Source organism: Momordica charantia (genome assembly GCF_013281855.1).
Source record: "Momordica charantia cultivar OHB3-1 chromosome 8 unlocalized genomic scaffold, Mcharantia_2.0 BLBB01000008.1, whole genome shotgun sequence".
NCBI classification, from domain to species: Eukaryota; Viridiplantae; Streptophyta; class Magnoliopsida; order Cucurbitales; family Cucurbitaceae; genus Momordica; species Momordica charantia.
In genome coordinates, this window is record NW_028275166.1 from 32,973,285 (window position 1) to 32,992,788 (window position 19,504).

The window sequence follows — 19,504 nt, forward strand, 5'->3', positions numbered from 1 at the left end:
TTTTGTTGGTTTTGACAAAGGATGGCAAAAAATCCGTGGGCCAAGTCCCAAGTCGATGGGTCAGAAAATTCTCAATTTGATCGGGTACGGGTCGAATCGAAGACCCCGTCTCGTTTGATATTTAAATAATAAATTTTTAAATTTTTATTATGTTTTTAATTATATTAATAATATATTGTTTTTTATAAGTACATTATCGAATTATTAAAGCCTCATTATATAAAAAAAAATTAAAATATTTTTTAAAAATTAGGTAAATTCTAAAAATAAAAACAATTAATAACAAGGTCCATTATATCGGGGTACAAGGGGAACCCATCCCTGTCGGGGAATCTACGCCCCAAAATTGCAAGGACGGGGTAGGGATTGGGCTTCCTCCCGACCTCATCCTATCTCGTTGTCATCCCTAGTTTTGATATTAAGTTTTAGTTGGATTGAAATATTTAGATTTGAAATTTTGTTTATTACTCCGACGACAAAGAGATCGAATCTACAATAAGAAGTTAACGAGTATCTTGTCTATTCAGTCCTACTTGTTTTGATCCTCAATTCATAAATTATATTTTAAACCAATTAGATTTATTGTTGCTGTAAAAAAACAAAAAAAAAACAAGAATTTATTATAAATCCTAATTCATCTTGTTAGTATATTAGAAAATTATTCTTTGAGTTGTTGCAAACAAATTTCTTCATCATCTACTTATCAAAACTTTATGGTTTAAATTTTATTTTTGTATTTAAACGCTCATTTTTAATTTCATTTTGATGTTTAAATTTTTTAATAATTTGTTTTTGTTCATAACTTTATATAAAAACTGTTTTTGTTGAAACTTTTTTATAAATTATTTAATAGAAACATTAGTCATGTTTAGATGTCTATATATAGACAAATATTTAGCATATGTAATAAGGTAGGTATTGATTTTAAACCTGTGTTTAGATTTATGTCAAATAATTAAGGAAAAATAAATAGCAATAAACAAATTGATTTCACTAATATTAATTACAACCACATTTATAAATAGCAAGGGGAGCTTTTACTTACTATCCCACTTCATTGATTTGTATCAATTTATTACTTATATTGAATTTAATAAACAAGTTGATTTCACTAATATTAATTACCGCCACATTTATAACTCTCTCATCTCATATCAATTTTGGGAGATTTTTCTATTTTTATGGCCAATAACTTAGAAATACTTTCTTATTAACAATCTTCTAAATTATAGCCAAATGAAACATAACTCAGCAGTCAGGGACGGATGCACGTTAGGTCAACTTCAGAATGTATCCTTTTAATTTATATATTCTGTAAAAATTATTATGAAGTTGTCTAGTGTTCCAGTGGTTAATAGCACTCAAACCCCCCCTCATGGCCATGATTCATAGATATTGACAGTTATGTTTAATAGGTTCTTAAACTTTAAAAGATATCAAATGTGTCCGTAACTTTCATTTTTGCATCTAATAGATCCTCTCAGTTTTATGTTTAGTAAACCTTTAACCTATTTGACTTTTTTTAAAGCTCAAGAATTTATTGGTTCAAACGACCTTACTTAACCAATTGTATTATTGTATCTTTTACTTGAACAATCTATTAAATTCATATTCTTTCTAAAGAAAAAAAAATAAAAAATTATTGGTTCATAAACCTAGTTATATATATATAGACTTATTAGATGTAAAATTTTTTAATTTATTATAATTTTCTTTAAGTTCAACCTATTAAACGTAGTATGGAAGCTTTAAAGAAAAACATTTTTAATTTAACTAATTTAGTATCAAAATATATAAACTAAATACATATCGATGCATTCGAATTATTTTTATACAATCTACCAAACATAATGTTCTAGATCCACAATTTATAATTGTATTGTTCGAGACCAAGTTCGCTAAACATGTTTATGCCCCTTGGACGAAAATTCTGGATTCGCCACTGTGTCAGTAGTATTTGTCATATATCTCCATCTAAGAGATTTTGAGTTCGGTCACTTACTTCTACATGTTGTACTAAAAAAAATTATAAGTTATAACTTATAAGTTTTCTGTCGATCTAAACTTAACTCAATTGGTCAATACACTTAATTTCAACCAAAAAGTCATGCATGAATTCGAAAATCTCAAACCTTTACGTGATGTCGTTGTATTTAGGAAGGGAAAAAAAAACTTACAAGTTTCCTAACCATTTTAGATGTTAAATGTCATCACTTCACTCCTCTTTCTCTTTATCATGTTTAAAGAAAACATGTCATTTTAACCATTTTAACATTCACTTAAGGATGTTTTACGCGATTTATCCATGTTATAAAAACTATAATAAAACGGGGTGGAGCAGGGACAGAGAAGCCTTCCCCATCCCACCCCTATCTAATTTCCTATCCCTGTGAAATTCTCCACGAATTTTCACGGAGATTCCCGGTAGAAAATTCGTGGAGATTGGATTCCTGGCATAAAAAATTTTCTCATTTATTATTTATTATTTATTTTTCAATAAATATTTATAATTGCTTACTTTCTAGAGATAAAACTTCATTTACAATGTCTAATTCTCCCAAATATATATATTGGGTGGGTGGATGGAGAATAATACATGATTTATTTAGTATTTATTTAGTATGTGTATAAATAAAGAGGATGATAGAATTTTTCTTTAAAAAAAAAAGAAAAAAAAAAGATAATAGAATTATTTTAGTGTATTAGATAAAATGAAGATCCCTACTGGTTGAGCTTCAAATTAAAAAACAAAAACTAATAATAATATTACATAAGGTCAATTTCGTCATTTGGGCGGTTCCACCAGATTCCCCTCGCTTTCGCTCTTACCGGAGCTTTCTTTCTCAGTTTCTTTTCACTGCGGGCGATTGACTGAATCATGCAGCAGGTAAACCAAACCCTAATCAAATTCGTTTAGAACTGCAATTTTTTCCTTGAATCAGAGAAATATTCCTTCGTTTTCCGTTTCTTGACGATGTCGTTCTTGATAATTTCTGTGCGTAGGGCGGAGGATCTGAATCGGAGGTCACTTGGGAGGACCAACAGAATATTAACAAATTTAGTAGGTTGAACAATCGCTTCCACGAGCTTGAGGATGAGATTAGACTCGCCAAGGTATTGATTGCATCCCACGAATTGTGTATTAGATCATTTCTTTTTCTTTTGCTCTTTATTGTAAATTTCTGACGCGCTTTTCGAATTGCTGCGCTGAATTTCTGATCGGTTTTGAATATCGATGTGTTATAAACTTATGTTTCTCCTCGTTGAGTTAATGAGCATTTGTGGTGGTGGTGGTGGTGGTGTTAAAATTTCCTGCGGGTTTTTTCTTGCTACCATTTTCTTTTCTATTTAGATTCGATTTTCGTACTTTTGGAGGAGGCAATTCGATTGTAACATGTTTTCATCGGGCAGAATCTTTATCCTGTTTTTGACTGGAGGAAGTAGAAAGGCTGTAGAAGGGGTTATATATATCAGTGATATAGATTCCATTAAAGATACATTAGCTCAAATTTTGTTTGTATAGTGTGTCAATATATGCAAGACGTTTCTACTTGCTCACATTGTTCTTGAGCACAATGTATTTGCTTCCGTGGTTTTGCTATTTCGTGGTATTTGGGAAACTCTAGTTAGTGAAGCAATTCATCAGAACTTGAACCTTATGTCTCCTGTAATTTGATTTGTACCCAAATTTGAGTGAGTTTGAGATGACTGGAAAGAAACTTCTATTTTTCAGTGAGCACTCTGGAAAGAAGTACTAGTTGTTTACTTCCTCCACAATCCACATTTTAAAATGCTTTTAAGAGATTTTAACATTTTCAAAATCATTTTTGGTTATGTTATAAATTTATTTAAGTGTTCTTATTTTTCCAGAATACACGTTTTACTATTATAAATTTCATATTGAACTCACTTTTAGTGGTTATTTTCCTTAGGAAACAAATGATAACCTAGAGGATGCAAGTAATGAGTTGATTCTCAGTGATGACGAGGTGGTTCGTTTCCAAATTGGGGAAGTTTATGCCCATGTGCCAAAGGAAGACGTGGAAGACAGGCTGGAAAAAATGAAAGAAGAGAATGTCAAGAACTTGGAGAAACTTGAGAAAGAAAGGGATTCTATTGTGGCCCAGATGACTGAGTTGAAGAAAATTCTGTACGGGAAATTCAAAGACTCCATCAATCTAGAAGATGATTGATTAATACAGATAAGTCTTTCTGAAGCTGTTTTGATTTGAAACTGTTCTTTGCATCTTGGATTTTTATTCTCTCATGTGGTCCTTGTACTCTTGGTATCCACTGGCCTTTTGATTTGAGAAAATGACCTGATAGAAAATTGATAGTTTACTCGAGATGAATAGATGTTTGTATTAGCATTCTTATCTCTATAGCATACATGAATCATGAACATCTGATGTTCCTTGGCTAGTCTTGTTAAATGGATGGATTCACTAACTGAATTGCTAATTGGTTCCCTTTTTATGCTTAAGTTCGAGGGAAAAGAAAAGGTTTCCTTGTGCCTTATCTGTTAACTGGTGCACACACATCCGAAATCTCTGTTGACCCATTAATAGCCTTCCTTCAAATTTACCTCTTTCTTGTTGCATACATCACATTCATAGCCATTTTAATAAATTGCCATGGCCCTCATTTTATATATTCCTTAATTTTCTTCATTTTATATTGATTTTATACTTTTATGTGTCAATTTTGCTTTCATACTTTTAAAGTTGTAACAAATCTCAATAGTTCATGTTGCTAATGGGTATTAAAATAGTTATTGACCAAATTAGTGGCATATCAATCTATGCGAGTCCATATCAACACCACCGTGTTAATTTTCAGTTACATGCAACACCACTCCTTAAAAGAAGGATGGTTGGAAATTGGAATCAATAAATTAAATTGTATATAAATTACAATCCGTAGATTGTTTTTAGTTCAACAATAGTGGTGAATTGAATTATTAACCTTAAGAATGATAATAGAGGTGTTGCCAAAGCGAGCATAGCTCAACGATAATTGACATATATCTTCAACCTCGTTGTGAGTTTGATCCCCCACCCCTACATGTTGGTTGGAACTTATTTCTTTGATGTTTTTCGAACCAATGAACTGACTAGCACCAACTCATGGTTGGAACTATCTATCTCTTTGACGTTTTGATGTTTTTCGAACTGATGAATTGACTAGCACCAACTCAAATTGAGTTGGTTTGGCTGGAATTGGACCGATTCGACATATTAATTTTAGTTAGCCTTGGAGCATGTAAAAAAATTAAAGGGACCCTGAGAAATTAACTTACGGTGGCCACCTACCTAGGATATTCAAATCCTACAAATTTCTTGTGAATCAAATATATTGTAGGATCATTTAGTTGTCCCTAAAATTAGTCTGAGTTGTGTGTAAGTAGTTGTTGTCTTGCCAATGATAATATCATCTCTTCTTCGTAGGTCCACCTTAACTTGCTGCTACCGTCTTTGAAGAAACAAAAACCGACGAATCCAACCAATGAAACTGAAAACCTACCCTAGTTTAGTTAATATAAACTAAGGTTAGATGTGTTGCCCATAAAATAGAAGTAGAAGTTGTAAAAAGGAAAATAAAACGTATTTGTTAAAAAAAAAAACAAATTATTATGAAATTGGTGTAGCGCTGGATGGCAGAATTTGGATTGGATGTTAACGTAAATCTGCAACAAAAGGAGGAAACATTTCCCACGTGACACCTTAACATGTTCATTAGCCAACTGTGGATGCTTCAAATTTTGTCCTGTTTCTTAATCTGCTCTGCTTAGACAATTTTCTGTTTTGGATTTCTCTCATTATTTTGGTTTTTTTATTACAAAAAAAAAAAAAAAAAAAAAACCCCCCACAAATGTTGCATAAAAATGTTTGGTTTTGTATTTTTGAAAATTTTCAGGGAGAAATAAGAAAGAAATAGTTATAGAGAGATGTTAGGGACTAGGGAGAAACATAGGATTGAAAAGATAGAAGTTTTAGAAAAATTAAATTAAAAAAAAAAAGGCAAAGATGAGAGAAATATAAGAAAGGAAAGTTCAAGAGAGAGAAGGAAATTTTTGATGGGGAGAGATTTTTAAAGAGTGGAAAACGAGAAAGAGTTAGAGAGAGTAGGGAAGGGAAGGGATATCAACCAATGTTATGTTTTAAACGTCGCACTTGATATCATTGATATTTTTGTAAAGGTGAGAGAAATCAAAAAATGGTAAAAAAATTTAAATTAATAAATAAATATTTTTATATTTCTAAATAAGTTAAAAATGATTAATATTAATATTACGTATACATTAGTGATATTTTGTTGATATATTTTTTTTCATATTTTGTCTATTTATTTTGTAATATGATGGAAATGTCGATTTAGTTTTTATGTCGATGTCAAATTCATAGATGCATGGTAACGTCAATAAAAACGTGACATGTCGATCGATATTTAATATGAGGGTGAAGTCAAGATGCTTTCTCAATTTCGGGGAAGAAAATTAATCAAGTATAAGATTAAATATTAAATCTATATATATAAAAAGTAAAATTGATTAATCTATACAGAGAATGTAAAAATTAAAATAAAAATAAAAATGTGAAAGAGAGGAGAAATGGAATTGGATAGAGAAGTTGAAGGAAGGGAGGAAGAGTGGATGACGTCATGATGCACTTGCCTTCCACTCTTCTTCTTTTCTTTTTTCTTAGCTTAATTTTTTTTCCGTGTCACGCTATGATTTGATATGATGCGATGTAATATAGTTAGATAAATAAGAGTAGTTGGCCAAACAAATATTTAAGATATATTTGCACTTATTTTTATTTTATTTAATTGCCTTGCTCTCTTCTGTCATGTCAAATCAATCACTTAGCTTGTTAGAATAATACTGATAGAAAAAAAAAAAAAAAAAGCTTAAGGATACAACTTTTTGATTTATTCCTTCTGTTTTAAAAATTGTGATTGAGTGTTGGTTAGTATTATTGTGCTCATCGAAAGCACTATTTTGAAACTTAAATTTGTGATTTCAAGAGTATTAAATAAACTTCATTTTAATTATTAAAATTAAAGGAGAAAATCTTTAAATTCTTGTGAAATGAAACAACACATAGACCCCCTTTTTGCATCCCATGTATTTATTATTGTTAATAATTAATTCATTAATTTACTATTTAGAAATAATTATTAATGGCATATGTTTTATAAATTCGAAATTTGACAAAAGAATAAAATAGTCTAAAAATATTTTTGAAAGATGGCAGCTTGTTAATAGATTATAAAAAAAAATTAATGCTTTTTAATAATTATTAATGTCATTGGTTATTCTTGCATTAATAATTATTTCAAATTTTAGACTAATTTAATAATTAATGGTAGCTTTTCTTGCATTAATAATTATTTCTAAATTTTTCTAGTTATTTCAAAAATACAAACAAAAGCATCATTTTTTCAATTTTGACTAATAAAATTCATGGCAAACCTAAAAAGAATTTTAGATGTATCGTAAAAAAAAAGTAATACATAATTTGAAATTCTTTTTATTTGTTAAATTTAAAATTTAAGAGAAGAAAGAAAAGAGAAATAGTAACCAAATGCATTTCTATTGTTATTTTGTTTTTATTAAGAAAGAAGAAACGAGAATCTAGAAATAAGAAAGTGGAACTAAATTTGACATGCTTAGACTTCCCATCTTTCATCTTTCCTTTTCAATATCAACCTACGAAACGTCACATTGATGTTCAAGATGAACAAAAGCTCACATCAGAATTCAGAATATTGTCAAATCGAGCCACGGAAATCAGAACCTAAAGCCACGAAAACACACACAGATTGTACAACAATCGCAAACTCATGGTTTCTTTTGCAAACTTGGACTGAAGCCATTCTTGATCATAACACGAGTATGATAAAAGAAGCCCTCCAAAATCAGAGAAGAAGAAGAAGAAGAACAGACGGCAAAATTCAAGAAATCAAGCATCCCAGAATCCAATCAAACCAAAGAAATGAAATCAGCTAGAAAATTTGATGCAACAAATCCAGCATCTGCTCTAATCCCACCATAATTCTAATTTCTACCCCACAACACTGACAATCCAAGCCAAAAACTCAAAAATAAACCCTACAAATGAATTTCAAGACCTTTAATCAAAACCCAAAAATCAGATTCCAATGAGACGATGAATCCGAGCAAGCAAACAAGCAATAAGGAACCGAATCCTACCTTCTTACTTGAAGTTCGAGGCGATTGCCAACAGTGCCGCAAATCTTGTCCAGATATACCCAACGAAATAGCCACAAATCTCAGAAGAATTGAAGAATCAAATCCGGGTGTAACCCCGTTGTGGCTGCTGATTCCCGACCACCGACAGCAACCCACCTCCGGCGGCGGTCTCCTCATCGAGAAAATGATCGGCCGTAATCCGAAACGCAGCGTGCAATCCTACCACGACGACCCCCGTTATCAAAGCTCCCAACACATTGGATCCCACATCAGTAGACACAAGAGCAATTATGGTAACAATACTCAGAACGCCCAACACAATTTTATCATCGAACGTCTGGTTGAAGAGGACGAGAGGGTCGTCGCGGAGGAAGTAGAAGAACAGCCAGCCGACGAAGACGAGCAAGAACACGATGATCGAAATCGGGTGCCAGAAGAGGCTGAATAAAACGATGATGAGCATCACCAAGGCGTAATTGACACGGAAGTAGTTCACGTTCTGGCGGATTCTGGCCATGGCGTCGTCATAGCCGAGCGGGAGAGAGAAGGCGGAGAAGTCTAAGAGCTCGCGCCATGGCCGCTGAGTGGCGATTAGTGATTGGGTGGTGTTCTTCGCGCGTTCGAGGAAGGAGGAACTGGAGAGAGATGGAGGAGCTTCGGCGGAAATGACCGGGATCGTGGCGGCGGGCGGAGAGGACAAGGTGCTGTAACCGACGGAGAATTTCACCGACGAGGAGGACGACATTGATGAAATTAAGGGTTCCGATTCCGAGGAATGTGAGAATTTGGGGAGAGATTTAAAAAATGTGGGATCTGTAGGGGATGTGTTCCCGTCTACAGTCCCGTGGCCGTTCCTAAATCGTTTCACATTATAAAAAGAAGAAAATGGATTTGCTCTCGAAAAAGTTTTGCTGATCAACCACACATAGTTCGCTACCGTGATATTGTCTTTTTTCAAATACGCCGAGAGCTCGAACTCATGATCGAATAAAAAATATGTGCCTTGTTTATAGTACAACTGTGAAAGTAAGAGTTCGAACTAAGTTTGACCGTATTAGAGATAAGTGTCTTGATTAGTTAAATTACCCAAGACTTTCAAACTCTCTTTTTTATTTATTAATTTAATCAAAGACAAAACTTCATAAACTAGTAGCCGATCGGTCGATGTTTCCTATGTAAATACTCTCAAGCAAAAAAGAAGTGTACATATTAGATAAGAGAGGAATTACGCGATTTCTTAAGTCGTCTTTAAACTATGTATTAATTTAAATTTCATCTATCTCATGACCCAGCCATTCTTCTTCTTTTAAATTGCCCATGTCCCCTCCACATCATCATCCTAGAACTAGAACAGCTCATTTTTGCACAACTTAATTGGTTACCACCAACGGTTCTACACCAAAAGCTTAGGAGCTACATTATTGATATTACTTCTACATTAAATTAATATTGACTCATTATCAAATAAATTGAATAATAAAAAATAAAAAGTCATTTTAAGTTATTCTATAGAGAGTCTACCCATTGTGAATTCCACACCTCAACTCAACTTCTCTATCAAAATCAACACTATCATTACTGTATATAACAAAAACAGAAGCACAAAAAAGGATCCTCATCAACACCAGACCTGACTATTTCTAGAATCAGCCACAGATGCTGGATTATGATTTTTGTTTATCTTTACCATGGAACTTTCTACCCGCTTCGACTGCTTCTCTGCAAAGAAAATTGATATTTTTCTTTATGAAAAGTCGAACTTCCGTTCAGAAAAATGAAAGATTACAAAAGGACATACAAACTGACCGAAGGAGTCAAACCAAAAGAACAGGCTCCAATCAAGCAAAATCAAACCTAATGAATAATTACAAAAAACTTTGAACACCAAAGCCCGAAGTGAGACATGAAACCGATCAAGAGCGCATGCCTCCTCCCTAAATCTCTCAAATTCTGTTGTTCCTCTCATACCACAAACCCCAAAATATAGCAAAGAAGCCCGTCTACCACAAAAACCGACCCTTATCCCTGGATAATAAAATGTAAATTTTGTGATGGGTTGTGAAGAGTAACCTTAAACCCATAAAAGCATCTTCGAAGAAATTGGAGGAAGCATAGGGATATAATCTCAGAAGCATTACTATCATCATCAAGTCTTCCATTTTTGTGGTTATACTAGATTATGACGATGACTTTCATTATAAATAGCTAAATCCAAACCTGTGAGATGAAATAACAAAAACACACATGGTAGAAAAGGTTTGTGAAAAATGAGAACCTGAAGGCACTGACTAATTCCATGCTTTCAGGATTGAGCTGGACACCCTCGTAGAAAGCATTTGCTGCTTCTTCAAACCTCTGCAGTTATATTAGTTCAATGGCATGATAAGATAAAAGTCTTCCAATTCAAATTTAAACATGAAAACCATCTCGGTATTAACAATGCCCATGAAATGATTCACTGTGAAACTGAGGACTTGCCTGCAATAAACGCAAAGCTGCACCTTCCCGATAGCAAGCTTTAGGCCAATCTGGTCTCAATGCTCTGCAGGCCTTAGCATCTGCTAAGGCTTGTTCAGCTTGACCTAACCGTATCCAACATAGACTTCGGTTGGAAAGTAATGTAGCATCAGACGGATCCAGATCGATTGCCTACAAAATCATCACATTATATGAGGCCAGTCTCTGGGGTTTCCCTCAATTCTTCCAGTTGATATATTTTGTTAATGTCTATTTGGACAGTTTTCTTTGTACTTTATTCCCCCTTAATGTAAGTCGAAAATTACATTTAAAATGAAAAAAATAAACAAACAAACAATGTTATAGAAGCACACAAGAATTCCTGATTCCTTTTTTCTTATCAGATAACAAAATTCATGACATACTTGTGCAAACTACATCGCTCGTTAACCATGGACAGAGAAGTACTCTCTACCAACCAAGACATCTCTTAAAATGGGCAGATGGTATGAGTTCTGGTTTTGGCATATCTTATGCAATCGATTGATTCTATCATATGCCTGCAATCTTACAAGCGAAACATCCAAAATAGAAACAGAAAACAGATAAGGATCTACCTGTGTATAGGCATCGACTGCTGTATGAAAATCCTTTGTTTTGAAAGCATCATCGCCTCTAGATTTTGCTTCTGCTGCTTTCTTCTTTGCTTCAGGTGACACCTAGTAGTTAAGTACCATTTGGTGTTAAGACTTAAAAGCAACAGTAGCAATAGAGAATTGTATAACTATAATAAACATATTTTAGTCTCTGTTTGCTTCATAAGCATTTATTAGATAAGATGTTTGCATTCATGAGCTTGTAGTAACTTTGACCTTCCATGATAGACCCACCGTATATTTACCATGGAATAAAATACAAAGTCTCTAAACCACGAGATAGTTCCAACAAATGGAAGGTCGGAGTTTAAATTTGCACCCTACATCTTGTTGAACTCAAAAGAATAAACAAGTAAAAGATTTCTAGAACATGAAAAAAATGTTAAGATGCAATCACTGACTGAACTGAAACAAATATATTAATAAGATTGGGTAATAAATTGATTGTTATGGGACAGGAAAGGAGTATACTACTTCATGAAACTTCCGGGGACAAATTTATTAAGCTGTTTTGACTAGTTTGAATATAATTCAAACAACCACATCAGAAATTTTGTAAATAACCTGTTGACACTAAAATTCCAAATCCTTATTGCAACATGCATATTGTAAATAATCCATAACGTAAATACCTTGGGTTGGCATTCTACAAAGTAGAACTCGATACACAAACTGACCTTTGTTCATCTGAAGAAAGGTTTGATAGACTTTAATTCTTAATTCCCTCTTAGTCCATAGTCGTGACAAGTTGAAGTAATGTTTTGAATTCCTCTTCCCAACCAATATATTGAATGACATTGACAAATTGTAAGTTACCATCTTATTATCCATTTAATTTTCATCATCATCACTTATTTATCATGTTGGTAGCTTTGTACTTTCAGATGCACAGCCAACAAAAAAGCAGATCAAGAGGGTGATAAATGCACCTCAGGCAAATCTTGCTCTCGTGCTGTGGAGTCTGTATGTTTGTTAACCTCCTCGAGATTTCTGGAAACCACCTACAAAATTTGGCCCTTGAAGTTAAGATACCAAGCAGCTATGAGATACAAGAAAGAACCGACAAGCAGATGTAAACAATGCCATTGATATACAGTAGTTGATAAAATCCTCTGCTACTCTATTCCAACTTAGAAGGTGAAAGTAGCGCATTCCCCCTATTTGCACCAATGTTTTTATTATTGTTTTCACTTCTTTCACCATTTTGTAGTTCAAGCATCTTTACCGTACAGTCTTCTTTTACTAAAATTTAAGGCCAGTCTAATCTCTGATCCAACAATAAGCTATCCAAAATGCATTTTTTTGTAACCTCATTTCGTATTTAGCTAATCTTTGGTAGATGTCTTACACCTTCTTCCCATAATTTTGAACAATTTTGTTCCTCTAAGAAAAAATGTTATTTCCTTAAATTAAAACAAATCATTTACCCCTGGGTATGGATAAGAAGATAGGGGAATGAAGCTGCACGTGCAATCGCCATAAAAGTGTCAGACACGGGAGACTTCCAAATAAAAAATGTCAGTCATTAGTTTTTTAGCACTTATCTGCTGTTATCATCAATGATCAAGCGAAAGGTCAGTTTTTTCTTTTGTTATTGCCCCAAAAAAAAACAAAAACAAAAACAAAATCCAAAAGAGAAAAAAAGAACAAACAAACAAACTAAAAGATGATGGATTAAACGCAGGAGGCTGTCCTAGAGAAACTGCAACCTGATGGTTTCATAATTGAGCAGAGGCCAATATTTATTGTATAATTTGATGACGAAGATGAAGTGTTTTTTAAGCCTATTCATGGAAAAAAGACGGACGTATCACAGATAACCTATCTACTAATTAGACACCCTCTAAAGCCAAAATAGAATCACAAGATCATACCTGATCTTTGCTGGTTTCATTCTGCATATACTCGAGTACTCCATCAGTGGTCCAATTGGGAATTGCCTTAACTTCTGAAGTCAAGGGAAGCAGAATCTCAATAGCTTCCCGACTACCTCTAGCTGCTGCAACCTGTATTGGCTTTACCCCATCCTACAGTGCAGCAATAACAAATTTCAGTTTGAAAGAGGTTTTCTTTTATTTGGGTAAAACCTTTTTTTTTCTTTTGTTCTTTATAGGAAAACAAAGAGCCCTCAAGAGCAAGAAGCCATAATGATGAAAGCAGAAATCAAGTTAATAACATAGAGTAAGACCATTATAGTCCCCCAAGAGTTCGACCAGAACTGATCACATATTCGTAATCACTACAAGAAGTTTAACAACGAGCACTTATTGATTTAATAATTTAATATTAAAAAAGGGATGTATCTACAGTCTGGAAGATTTTAATCTCAATTTCAACCGAAGTTGCATAATATCACCACTACGGACACCTCAAATAAGCTTTGCCTGTTACGAGTTGATTTGATCTTGAAATACTTAGAAGTAAGCAACCATTTGTTTCTATTTCTTATAGTTGTAGGGGAGAGTTTCTTTTTATTTATTATAATAACTTTTCAAATATCAATGAGAAGTTTCGTTTCATGGATTGGAGTAAGAAGATATGATATATTGATTTTTTTCTTTTTTTTTCCTTTCTTTTTTGGCTGTTATACTACAGTTTGAATTACCTAAAATTGAGGTTTTTATTGTATTTTTTAAACTTTCACTCAATGAAATGTTTTTTTCCTAAAAAGAAAGAAGAAAACAAGAACAAGAACAGGAAGAAAAAGATGATACATTGAACTCACATGAATCAACAAAAGAAACGTCAAGAACAAGACATTCTCTCTTAAAGAGTAATAATTCCTCGTGCATTGGCACTATAGAACTTGTTCACGGACTCATATAGCATAGAGAGTACACTACCTACCTTAGATCAGGAAGAAGAGAGAGAGAGTCCACGATAAGGACATAAGGTTGACATTACCTCATCAGTGGCATTAGGATCGGCCCCAGCTTGTAACAAACTATTTATAATTTCAAGGTTTCCACTATCAGCAGCAATGTGTAGAGGGGTTGCTCCACCAGCACTAACATTTACTTTCGCACCTGCCTGTAGATTAAATGCGAAGGATACAAAAACATCAAAAGTTTGCTAGACATGGACATACGTACACACACCCATACTTGCTGATTCCAAAACTAGCATAAAGTATGAAAATTGTTCAACAAATGCACAGAATTGAAGTACATTTTCCATCACCAGACAAATAGGGATTTCTTTTAGATAGGAAACGCTCATAAAGAATTTACAAAATGGAGAAAGGAAGATTAGGCAAAGGTAATAAAACTTCTTTGGTCCTTTCCCTAAACCCAATCCCCAATTGTACTGTGTTCTCCATAATAGCTTTTAAGTCCCCAAAGAGACTGCTTTTTCCAAGTTCTCAGCTCATTCTTAATTTTCTCAAGTTTGTAAAACAAGATCTAATGGACACTTTCAAACCATACATACAATTCTTCTTTCGCTGCTTTTTTCACAAAGCATTTACAATTATATGCTCAAAATATTTAGATTTCAAATGGTACACTCCACCAACAACACCCGTTCCATATTAGAATTTAAATGAAGCTATTATGAGGACTAACTGTCTGATAGCTACTGTTCAGCTATTTGCTGTGAATAGGAAATAAGATTCCTTACAAGCTTATAAGGATGTAGAGGATGCTGAGGAAAACTTTATATTCTTAGCCTCTAGATGGTATACACTAGATGCTGATTTTTCCAACTATTTATCGTGAGTGATTCATACCAACTGGAAAGTTTTCTTGTGCTCTACAAAGGTCAATCACAGGTTCTGATGCCTTGTGCTTCCATCACTTTTTCTATTATTCTCTTCTCTAAACGAAATGTTTCTTATTCAAGAAGAAGAAGCAAAAAATCCATTTACACATTTCAGCTTCAAGTAATTAGAACTTAAAAAATAGCATCAGCATATGACGAAAGAAGAACTAAAAAAAATATAAAGCAAGGCCTTCAAGGGTCAATAGAAACAAAACCTGAATCAACAAATCCAAGCAAGCCAGAGAACCAGCAGCCACTGCTGACAAGAGGGGGGTAATATCATCGTCAGTTTCAGCATTGGGCTGAAAACATAAATTTATGGCATTAGTGGACACATATAAAGGAAGAAAAATCATCCACGCTATATGATGTAAAACTTGTTATCAAAAAATTATGACATGACAGACTACAAAAAGATGAAAGAGAAGCTGAAACTAGAAGGTAATAGTTTATATTGTTTTGTAGCCGGGGCTAATCCACAATTAAAGGCAGATGCTCATTAAAAAATCTCTGGATCTTCCTATGAAAAAATAGTAATAAAATCCTATAAAAAAATCTCTAGATATTTTTATATGATGTACTACACTCTTCTCTACAGCTATAAATAATTAGTGAACTCCCCCCCAAATAGTGATGAATTCAAAGAGAAACCTTAAAGCAAGAATACAACTTTAAAAACCTTGTTCTAATAGTGAAAACAACACCACACCTCCACATTTATTTTCTAAACAAAAAAAATAACAGTTTTTATCAATTGCATCTCTCAACCATGGTGACTTGATGAGGATAACCCTAAACTTCCTGAAAGCTCCATCAATTGCAGGTTCATCATCATCTTCAATTAACATTGCCTTTTGAAGAAGCAGTGAAGCACACATCTCCAAGCGAGCAAACCAAGTGATATACAGATCACTTAACTAAAATTTTGAGACTATTCTACAATATTTACCAACTCAAAAAGAGTTGCTCTATGTATATCATACCAAAGTTAAAACACAAGAATTCCCAATACGCAACATTTCCATAAGAGAAGCTTTCCTATAAAAAGAACTCAATCAAATAAGCACCTTAAGTACACAAGATATTTCGATCAATTATATTTTTAAGAATAAGAAATCTCATAATGGAGTTAAAATTGTAAACTTATATACATTAGCACGGTGTTCAAGGAGCAGTTTTAAAGCTTCCTGTTGGGCATGACCGGCAGCCCAAATCAAAGGGGTGCCCGCATCGCTCTGGGAATTAACATCAGGATCTTTTGAAAGTAAAAACTTTAGCAGCTCAATATTTCCTGCATTAGAAATTAGAATTTGTAGAAGTTATACATTGTTCTACAAAATTAATCCTTACCATTTCATTCTATGCTAGGCATTACAGGCATATTTGCAAACCCCAAAATTATTTAGTTTGGTTAGACACTCCCCCTCCCCCTCCCACCAAAACCATTAACTCTCAAGTCTCACCCCTCTCTAAGCAAGCCATGCAAGAATTTCAAATCATAAAAAAGACACTTGTAACTATTTAAGAAACCAAGCCACATACATGCTCTAGATGAAAGATGTTAAACGATCAAACAAAATAGTTCCTTCATAATACCCAGACCTAAGAATTAGATGTAAAACGATGCAGAATTTGGTTCCATAAGCAAACTCTATCGTTCATCAAATACTTTTTTTACATGGAATCATTGCTCAAATACCAAAATCAAAACGCTCATAAATAGAAGCCAACCATCCACCAAATGCAAGGGTGTGAGAAGTAAGAAGGATTGAAAGACAAATTTACCAATGCCTGCAGAATGATGAAGAGCTGTGGCCCCTAAGTCACTTGCTATCGCAGGATTAGCACCACTCTCAATAAGGTATATTGCAGTATCGGTGTGTCCTTGTCGGGCAGCATGAATAAGTGGGGTTTCCCCTGTAAAAACTCCAAATGATATCAAACATTATTGTAGTAGACAAAAAAAGAAAAAGAAAAAAAAAACATCAGACATCTGGCTTCCCTTTTCACTAGATGGAGGGTGTCTTGAATTCTTGATGCAGAACAATATGAGCAGACAAATAAGTTACATCCTCTTTTGAATTTAATACTAGCATAAGCCAATAAGAATTACACAAGAATGACATAGACATTAAATCAATAAAAATGTTATACTCGTTAAGGAAAAAGTATTTACAACATTGAGTTCCTCTTTTCATGCTATACAGATTAAAGCCAAACATATTTTAGCCTGCATATTGCCTATATTTATCAAATATAAATTATGATGCTCCTTAATAAGCTATTCTTTTTTAAATGCTAATCACAGAATGGGTCAAATATATAGTGCTCTTTATATTGACTGTCTTCCAGTACCCAGTGCATCACTCTCATAATTTTCAACTGTAAATCGAATAATCGAATAATTGTTATAATTTTAATTGTATTTACTAGCATGCCCTCATGCTTCAACTACAATACAATACGCACAGAAGGGAATATCAAATTCATTTTCAGTTTTCCTTTGATTAGTACTTATACAAAAGCTAACGGAATTCCAAAACAATTGAACTTTACAGGCAATAAGGGGAAAAAACACAGAAAAAAAAAAGTCAAAGATGATTTATTGTTCACAATTACCGACTCTAGCATCTAACTTAAAATTCCCTTTATCTATTTCATCCAAATTCTCCCAATAAATAAATAAATAACGAATAAGTAACTTGCCATCTTCATCTTTCGTATCTACTTCGAGCTTTAATTCTTCGAGCAGATACTTGCAGACCTCAGTCTTTCCCTCTCTTGCCGCAAAATGAAGTGCTCCTCGCTTATTAGCATCCTTAATATCAGCCACCGTCCTCGACAATCCCTTCCCTTCATCAAGCCTGGTGGCCAACTCTACTCGAACATAACGAAGCATTCCATAAGAAGTCGTACTAAAATTCAAGCTGACAATGTAAATTTAAGAACTCAGCTAAACAAACAAAAGAACTTACTCTTCAAAAGATCAATGTTTCCTATACGAGAGGCGTTGAGAAATTGTTGGACAGTCTCCCTCGCTGAAATGAATGCACAATTTTGCAATAGATAAATTGTTAGGATACAAGCAGAAAAAATAGAAAGAAAAAAAAAAGGGAAGAAGTGTAGGGAAGAGAGTGGCAAGAGGAACCTGCGAGGGCGTCTGACGCATCGGGGGCCATGTTGAAGAAGATTTGTGAGAGTGATTCCCAAAACCCTAGTTTGAAGAAGCTGAGTGAGACTGCTTACTAAAACCCTAGTAGAAGAAAGTGACACAGTTTGTAGGATTCCCCAGAAGGACGGAGAAGAAAGAAAGTAGAATTTCATTATTTTTTTAATTAAATGACAAGAATAGTCAGCAAAAATGAAAAAAAAAAAAAAAAAACGTTGATATTTGTTTATAAAATATGTTAGTAAGTATTCTTTAATATTTTGAGAAAGGGTTTGACGCAATAGAATCTAGAAAGATGTAGAAACCTATCGGAAACAATTAAATAAACAATTACGTTTAAGTATATTATTTTTTTACCAAGGGAAGAGGGGACTAGAAGAATTACTGATACGTTAATTGTCTCATCATGAAGAATGTTTATATTGTCCAAACCACTAAGGAGAGGAGGACGTTAATTGTTCTTACTCGTTAACATTGATTGTTATGTTGTTTCATATCATGACACGTCAACTTTCCTTTTAAAATATTAATTAATGTTTGTTTAAATATGGCAACGTTTGAAATTATATAATTTTTTTAAAAACAAATGACCAAGCTGAAATGTAAGGCATAACACTCCCCTATTCAATTTTTACATCCCACAGTTTCAGGGCCTAATAACTGAATCATTATTATTTTGAGTCTTATTTTTGCAAATGAATAAGACGATGTTGACAATAAAAGTTACCAAAGATATTTGTTTCTCAAACTCTAACTTGTCCACAAATAAAATACAGTTAGTCGTTCCTATGCTTGATTCAATAAAGTTGATGAGTATTGGAATCAAACTATAGCACTTACTCCCAATAATCATATTGAAGCATCTAAATCATACAAGTAAAGAGATATATTCATTGATAGAAAAATAAAAAATGTGACTAGTTAATAGATTGATGATAAAATATAATATCGGGTCTCGAAGAGTCATTTGATTGATAATAAAGAAAGAGAATTATTTGTCTGTAATTTAATCAAATAAATAAATAAAATTTTAATAATGTCTATATACTACATGGTTTTTCAAATTTTCGAAAAAAAAAGTTAAATTATATTGTTAGTAAATTCCAAGTATACCTCAATAGATATTAAATTAGAGTTATTGTCATCTCAAGATTTATGATTCAATATACACTCTCTAGTTGTTTAACAAAAAAGTAAAATTGCCAAATTGTTTCAATGTTTACAGATTTGGCAACTAAAACATGATGG

General features: G+C 33.2%; 3 protein-coding genes across 4 annotated transcripts; 1 reads left to right on the forward strand and 2 right to left on the reverse strand.

Annotated features, from left to right (window-relative positions):
* The first annotated feature begins 2,748 nt into the window (after positions 1-2,748).
* On the forward strand, positions 2,749-4,461 carry AIP3 (ABI3-interacting protein 3). The gene is made up of 3 exons (XM_022287291.2): positions 2,749-2,887; positions 3,004-3,114; positions 3,933-4,461. The coding sequence occupies exons 1-3, from the start codon at positions 2,879-2,881 to the stop codon at positions 4,191-4,193; spliced, it is 381 nt and encodes a 126-aa protein (XP_022142983.1). The 5' UTR covers positions 2,749-2,878; the 3' UTR covers positions 4,194-4,461.
* A 3,363-nt stretch (positions 4,462-7,824) lies between these two features.
* On the reverse strand, positions 7,825-9,167 carry PRA1.E (prenylated RAB acceptor 1.E). Its single transcript, XM_022287284.2, has one exon. The coding sequence runs from the start codon at positions 8,958-8,960 to the stop codon at positions 8,313-8,315; it is 648 nt and encodes a 215-aa protein (XP_022142976.1). The 5' UTR covers positions 8,961-9,167; the 3' UTR covers positions 7,825-8,312.
* A 517-nt stretch (positions 9,168-9,684) lies between these two features.
* TPR10 (ankyrin repeat family protein) lies at positions 9,685-18,396 on the reverse strand. 2 transcript variants are annotated; one of them, XM_088127495.1, is made up of 13 exons: positions 18,236-18,396; positions 18,063-18,125; positions 17,794-17,964; positions 16,873-17,004; positions 16,239-16,378; positions 15,303-15,389; positions 14,233-14,358; positions 13,203-13,355; positions 12,258-12,329; positions 11,290-11,391; positions 10,694-10,864; positions 10,491-10,570; positions 9,685-9,934 (listed from the first exon to the last, which is right to left on the reverse strand). In XM_088127495.1, the coding sequence occupies exons 1-13, from the start codon at positions 18,264-18,266 to the stop codon at positions 9,880-9,882; spliced, it is 1,383 nt and encodes a 460-aa protein (XP_087983621.1). In that variant the 5' UTR covers positions 18,267-18,396; the 3' UTR covers positions 9,685-9,879. The 2 variants fall into 2 exon arrangements, with proteins under 2 accessions (XP_087983621.1, XP_087983623.1); XM_088127497.1 differs by lacking the exon at positions 9,685-9,934 and adding an exon at positions 9,994-10,240.
* Between the last annotated feature and the right edge of the window lie 1,108 nt (positions 18,397-19,504).